This window comes from Erigeron canadensis, chromosome 5 (genome assembly GCF_010389155.1).
Source record: "Erigeron canadensis isolate Cc75 chromosome 5, C_canadensis_v1, whole genome shotgun sequence".
NCBI lineage: Eukaryota > Viridiplantae > Streptophyta > Magnoliopsida > Asterales > Asteraceae > Erigeron > Erigeron canadensis.
Genome location: NC_057765.1, coordinates 10,194,224 through 10,201,813, shown reverse-complemented (window position 1 = coordinate 10,201,813; position 7,590 = coordinate 10,194,224). Strand labels below are relative to the sequence as shown.

General features: G+C 36.0%; 1 protein-coding gene across 1 annotated transcript; it reads right to left on the bottom strand.

Annotated features, from left to right (window-relative positions):
- Positions 1-1,348: 1,348 nt before the first annotated feature.
- LOC122602283 (serine/threonine-protein kinase PEPKR2-like) lies at positions 1,349-7,590 on the bottom strand. The gene is made up of 4 exons (XM_043774991.1): positions 7,398-7,590; positions 6,486-7,316; positions 4,186-4,482; positions 1,349-2,027 (listed from the first exon to the last, which is right to left on the bottom strand). The coding sequence occupies exons 2-4, from the start codon at positions 7,282-7,284 to the stop codon at positions 1,660-1,662; spliced, it is 1,464 nt and encodes a 487-aa protein (XP_043630926.1). The 5' UTR covers positions 7,285-7,316; positions 7,398-7,590; the 3' UTR covers positions 1,349-1,659.

The following is a 7,590-nucleotide window of genomic DNA, read 5'->3' as shown; positions in this document are numbered from 1 at the left end:
CGATTGACCAATAAACTATATCGAAAACCTTACGATGAAACTAACATCTAACTAAATCGCCAAAAATGAAAGGTAACGAATCGCTATAAAACTTAACACAATACTAGATGCATCAATAGTAAACTTGTAACAACTTTCAAAATGAGATTTCGACGTAAGGATTTCACGAACAACGGCTTTAAAGTTTCTATACAAAATATAGAACAAGAGCTATAATCAACTAAATGACGAACTCTAAATTGCTTTGAACTTCTATTACATAAACTAAGAATCAGGTGACGATGATCGGAATTTTTGATTTGAAATATTTGAGTTGAAGGGACTTGTCAGGCCTCCTGGTCCTTTCGTCCCTCTTTGCTTCCTCTTTATATATATTTCTAATTTTTCGATCTTATGTCTTTGTCTCAATGACAAAAACCGAACCCACATGAAGGTCTCTCCCCATTTTGTACTTTTCTTTTTGGTGTAGAGCTTATGGAATAATAGATGAGGCACACCATTAGTGTCTTAGTGAGGAGCACGTACACCTAATCCATCATGGATTTATTTGCGAAAACAGAAATATTGCATTCTTGGAACAAGCTAAATCGTACAGAATTATTGCTCAAAATCCATGTTATGGGTATTTTGAGTTTTCCGGCAAGTGTTGAATCTGAAATCTTTTGGTTAAGATTCGTGCAGAAATTAATTTTGAGAAATTTGGTGGTGGTTTCGTGGTCTAATTCGAAGAAACGAGTGAGATATCGGCATTTTAAGTTTCCCGGCGAATTTTCCAACGAAAGTCAGCCGGAGAAGAAGAAGATGATGACAACAGAAAGTAAATTTCAGTTTTCGTCCCTGAACTTGTTATTTTTTGCAGTTTCAGTCCCTCACTTGTGTTGCACGTGTCTGACTTAACGGCTGAAACTTAACGACGTTTGGCGAGGGACGATGATTGAAAAAATCTGCCTACTTTAAGGTCAAAATTGTAATTTTTTCACTTAAAAGACGAAAAGTGAAAAACGTGCTAACTTCAGGGACGAAAAGTGTAATTTACTCTTTTTTTTGATTTAATAATTATTTTGTAAGCTTGATATACCAACACATGGCTGAAAAGTCTTGACTAAGAAACTAAGTTGGTTAATCTGGCTAACCTCTATATACAACGTCAATGCATGCAAATGTTAACTTAAATCTTTGGAAATTACAGAGAGTAAAATGTAGAAACATCTATCAAAAATGCTTATCAATACACAAAAACCTACCGTTAAAAAAAAAATACACAGAAACCTAAAGAAAGTACTTCATAGCTGCTAATCTGCTATACTACCATTCCACATTTAGAGGCTCAAAGAAAATCCATGATCAATGTAAAACTCATTATGAAATTTTATTCATAGCTTCTGCTACAGTTTCCAGATTTATAAAAGCTGAATTCAAACCATAGTCACGAAGATATAGCAGGCAAACATCATAGCGTTTATTTGCCTACCAAAACCAATGTACTTAAATCACCATCATTCAACATTCACTATCTACTCATTATATTTACATTCACTATACACCTGTTTCTCACCATTTCTCAGCACTTCGTTAGCCTTCTGTTACATCATGGGTCAAAGTCAATTCTGATCATCAGCACTAGTAAAGAGTAGTAGAGTCAAAGTCAGCAGTCAGAGGTCAGCATGCTTTGCAAAGGTTATTAGACGTAACATTAGAAGAACATTGCTCTCTGATTGGACTTGTAGATACACATAACCGGCTCCTTTTAGGTTCAGAAATTCTTACATTGGAGATAGCAACAGCAAGTGCATCAACCAAACCAGAATCATCATATTCTTCTGAGTTATCATGGCTTAGACTTCGAGATGTTAAAACTGGAGATGAATATTTGATTACAGAACCGTTAATGGTCAACCTTTTAGTTAACTCAAGTACAGATGTCGTTGCTGCTGTTTGTGAAGATTGTCCAGCTTGATGTTTTGACTTTGACTTGAACGATAGAGATTTTAAATTGCGTTCTGTGTAGAACATAATCCATGGATGACCTGAAATAACCAGAGGACGCATTGTCAGTAAGCTTGAGTAACAGGCAATAAAATAGTTTCTGGTGGCTGTTTATATATATAAAGCAACACACGAATATGTGGTTGTTGAGCCAATAAGGAAACAAGGGAGGTTATTACAACCTACTAGAATTTCAATTATTGCGTAGGGGAAGTCAAATTCGCTCAACTAGTCAACTGATCATGGATAAGGATGACAATCTAGGTCTTTTACTGATTCTGTAGTCATATTGTAATTTGATTCAAGCTGATACGATGTAGTATATATAAGTTATTACAATATAATTTGTTTAACTGCATATTTAATATTCAGTTCTCTTCATTTTCTCCATGCATCTATTATATGTTTTTGATAATCATAAGGTGTCTCTTCTTATTATTCCATTATCAGAACTAGAGATTTATCTATTGGATCATCCTATACTCCACAAACATGAGATTATTGTTGCCAAGTCTTGGGATTGCATCGCCTTCCCAAAAAAGTCTTGGGATTGCATAACTATTACTTATTAAAGATGCTCTCTAATTTCTATGATTACTAATTTATTAGACACTCTATCAACAGTGTTTTGCATCATCTCCACTCAAAAAACTTTAAAAAGTTTAGCATATTTGGAGCAGCCACTGAGCGTTACAGGATACTATTAGCAAGCAAAGACGGGATAAGGTCTTCTAGTTTCAATACATATGTTTGAAGTCAAAACCACTTTAAGTGGTATTTTAACAGAGCGATACTTCTTATTGTGCCTCGTTTGTTTATGGTAATCCCCCACATCAACCATTCTATATCTTTATATCGATCAATGGCTAAATAATCTCCGGATAGCAAGTACACATCATGTCTCTTCCAAATTACAGGCAGGAAAATCACATTATCACAGATATAATTGGTTTCTGATGAAACTTGAACATTGTTCAAGAATACCTTTAGTCTACAGTAAGTTTATAAATTTGTTGAGGGTTATATCATAACTTAATTCTATGTTTCTCTTGCAAGACATGACACATTTAATAACACCATATATACTTTCACTCGCTCCAGAACAAACAGATCAACTATCATGAGTGGTGTTCTCAGCTAACTGTAGTGTGATAAATGACACGGTTCCTTGCAACAAGTTTGCTTAAAAAAAGTTTTCAAGGGTTTGGAAGATACACTAATACTGATTTATCTGAAGGGCTTCTATAAGAGTGTGCTTCCAAATCACAACTGCTTTCAGATGGTAGAACCTGGTGACTAGACATGTTACTTTAATCTACTGTAAATCTCTTTATCCTGGTTCTGAATCTTATCAGGTTCTATACTTCTATGTGCTTGTGGTCTTGTGGATGCTTGTATCAGTAATACCTGGCATGCTACTTAGGGTAAGCTCCTTTCTTTTCTGCATTTAATCTTTCCTGGTTCCAGTAGATAAGCTTTTATGAGGATTTAAAATTGCAGAAGAAAAATATATAGGAATCAGGTGTGCTTTATTGGTGAGACCGTGAATTAGCTTTCTAGTAGCCATTTGGCCCTTTTCTGATACATTTACCTCGATTTTAAGTTTAAATATAAATGTACAAAGTGCAGTAGGCGAGGGGTAAATGCCTGAGATCTCCACAGGAGGCCTCAGGCTCAAACTTCGTCAGCTTCAAGTTCATGGATGGGGTGACTGGGTGAATCTATACTTCATGTCAGATAACTCGCTACTTCTCTTTCAAGTCAAATAACTGGCCGCTGCTTTTTGTTCTTTTTGGCTGGAAATATAGGTGTAAGCAGAGTGAAGCATGTGCGCAGGTAAATATCGGCAGGTCCGTCAGGTAGAGTAACGAGCCAACATGGGTTACAGTCAAAGGGGTAACTTTTTAACACGGTTCGATTCGGTTGGGCTGGGTTGGGTGCTCAGGTGATACTTTTTTGTGCAGATAAATGACCAATGTATCACACATCAATAAAAGAGCTATATCATCTGTTTCAATAAAGTAAATTTAGGAGGTTCAAATTATTCAAATACCACTATAGGCAACTTCTAACCAGACAGATGTCACACATAAAGCATATGTAGTGCATACAAGGTGAATGAGTTAAAATTGCCACCTCAATGGGAAACAATTTATAAGCTAATAGTCCAAGTTATTATATTCAAAATAAGTAACTTACTCAATACTTCCTCGGCCGTTATTCTAGAGCTGGCATTCCTTGTAAGAATATGCTCGAGCAAATCACGTGCAGGTTTGGAAACAGATTCCCATACTCCCGTGTGGAAATCAAGTTTCACAGTCTTGATCGCCTCAAAAACATCCTCCAATGAGTCTCCTTGAAAAGGCAAAACGCCAACCAATAGAGCATGTAAAAGAATACCAGCACTCCATACATCCGCTTTCTCCGTATAATTCCCTGTTATAACTTCTGGAGAAACATAAGCTGGACTTCCAGCCAAACCAGCTAAGCTCTGACCTGTTCGATAACATGCAAATCTTAGTAAGCGAAAGTAAAGTAGCATCATTCACCTCTAAGTTACTTTCAAAGTGGTTATTAGCATAATGTATACTACAATACAAGCAATACACAAAAAAAGTCTGTTCTCCCAAAAGAATCAGGATAAGCTAAACATTAAGCATACAAAACTTACAGTACAGGAGTAATTTTCTTGACCATGATGTCATTCAGTTTCATTTTATGGAATAACCCTACAGTGTGCACCACTTAGCAAAGCTAAGGCATGCTGCCCTAATTTTAATACTTGTTCTTTGACTGTTTACTTCATATTTGATTAGATACTTGCCACGTTTTAATGAACCATATGTTTTGCATACTGCCCTAGTTTTTAATACCTGTTCTTTGACTGTTTACTTCATATTTGCTTGGATACTCGCCATGTTTTAATTAACCATTTGGTCTCTACTTTCTAAATTACAATAGAAATGATTTTTTCATGTCTGTTGTGTTGACATTAGAGCATAGTTTTTTTTATCTCGTACTCTCGTAGAAAGATTACAAGCTATCAACTAATATTAGCAATTAGCTATCTGTAAGCATCACTAATGTCAAATAAAATACACAGTTAGCCGAGCTGCATTATCACTAGCAGTTTTAGGCCAATGAAGGCCATAGTTTCAAAACAGTTGGGATAAACCACGCAAAAATGCATCGTTGAAGTACTCCTACTGATACTTTGATTTCTTGGAGGTTTGCAATATAAAAAGAAGCATAACATGTATACATCTTTATTTTGTTTTGTTAGTGAAGCATAAAAAGCAACTTCTTTTTAAACCTATCAGGCTAGGCATATAAATTATTGGCAAAATATAACATAATCAAGACAATTATTATGTCTGTCATGGATTGCTATACTGAAAGTTAGTGACACCTCCAATGAAATTCTCTCTGACTCTTGGACCAACTTAAGAATCACTAAAATCTCACGCTGACTTAACAGCTTTTTGTAATTAAGATAGTAGCTTCCATTATTACTAGTCCCCATATAACACCACTCAATGTGTGCATACATGTTTGAGATGTGTGCTTTATATTCATTAGTTACAAATGCAAGATGAAAGTGATACATCCATCTCCAGAAATAACTAGCAGGCCCACTAAATTTGTCAACTTGAGCTAGTAGGACCTTGATTGTGCAGTAAACAACATTTCAATCAAAAGACCAGTTTAATGTGTGCTATTATCGCATAGGAGAAAAGAGTGAGGGCACATGCAGTGTAAAAGAAGACCCACTAAACCATTATACAGAAGCACATTCATCTTGTGTACAAGAACCAGGGATGGGAGTTTGGTTGGTTATTCCATTTGGTTATGAGTAGTTAATAGAAAGATTTTAACCAGTACTAGTATAATATTAAATGGATGGTGAAGAGAAACTCTAGTTTCGTTGTTATGTCTAAAAGTCTAGTGAACATAATTATTGATGATACTGACGACTAAATTAGAGTTATTATTGTCATATTTATAACTCAATAATATTAACTTTCCCGTGTCGACTTAAGAATTCAATAACCAGAAGTGCACAATGGATGATACACATTCAGACATAGTTATTAATTCACTAAAGAAACAGTCAAGATAATGCTTTTAGACTCCAGAATCTACCTCTCAACATTTAGAAGTAGTCTCAGACGTATGCCATTATTCACCTAACAAAGAAATGGAATAATGCAGTAAATGTATTGGACAGAACGATGAGCAAACGAAAAATGGCGGAATATCAATATGGGGGTGAAAAAGAGGTACTCCATGCCACTAAAAGAAGGAAGAACAGTAGTAACTAGCCAGTCTCGCACACTTGACTACGATACAACTCCTATCGACATAGATTCTACTTTTTACAGTATAAACTACACGTACACGCAGTTCTAACTTATTTATCAACTTAAATGGTGCATGCATCGGAAAGCAAGGAAATATATAACGATAATTAAACAAAGGCAGAAAGAAAAGACTGATACCCTTAGTGATCCTCAATGCCAAGCCAAAATCTGCAAGCTTTATTTTTCCCGAGCTCGTCAAAAGAATATTCTCTGGCTTAACATCCCGATGCACAACTCCCATATCATGACAGTACTTAATGACCATCATCAACTCTTTAAATATACTGGCAGCCCGTTGCTCAGAATACCTCCCTTCTTTACTCATCTGATCAATCAACCTTCCACCCGAACACAACTCCATAACCAAATGAAAACTCTCCTGATCCTCATAAACCGCCTTCAATGTCACAACACCAGGATGCCCCGACAAATGCTGCATAATCTCAACCTCCCTATGCACCGTCTCTTCCCCTTTCACCAACGTCTTACACGCATACTCAACCCCTGTAGCCCTACACCTACACAACCAAACCGACCCAAACTTCCCTTTCCCTATACTATCACCTTTCACATAATCCTCAACAATCTTATTCTTCCTACCCATTTGCGTCGCTACATCTATACACCCGATCTTCCTCTTAACCCCTCTACCCGACGAAACCAACGACGACGTCGCACGCACAGGCGCAGTCGCCGCAACACGCCTATTCTTAAACGATCCGTTACCATCATCATCACTACTATCACCACAAACTACCTCATTTCCTTTACAACATCTCTTTTTTAACCTAAGGTAATCTTCTAAAGAGTAATGACACTTAATATTTTTTGATAATAACGATTCTGAATCACCCGTAGATTCCACAATTTCCTTTTCCTTATTATCCTTATTATCAGTGCCTAATAATAAATCACTGCCTTTCCTTTTCTTCCTCATTAAGAAAAAGTATGAATTTTTTGTAATTAAACCTAGAATAGATATAAAAAATGTAAGTAATAATAATTGGACAGAATCAAAATAATGTAGAGATTAGGGCAAAAAAACCGAACCTTGGAAGAGGGCGATCAGTGTGTGTGTGAGAGAGAGTGTGTATAGATTTAAGGGGTTATAGAGATAGAAATATGTATGTATAATTATATAATTGTTACACAGAAGATTAGAATTAGAAGGAGATATGATTGAATGAATGAATGAAAAGGATCTGATATGTGTGTGAGACAGAAATTTGGAGGGGAGGGGGGG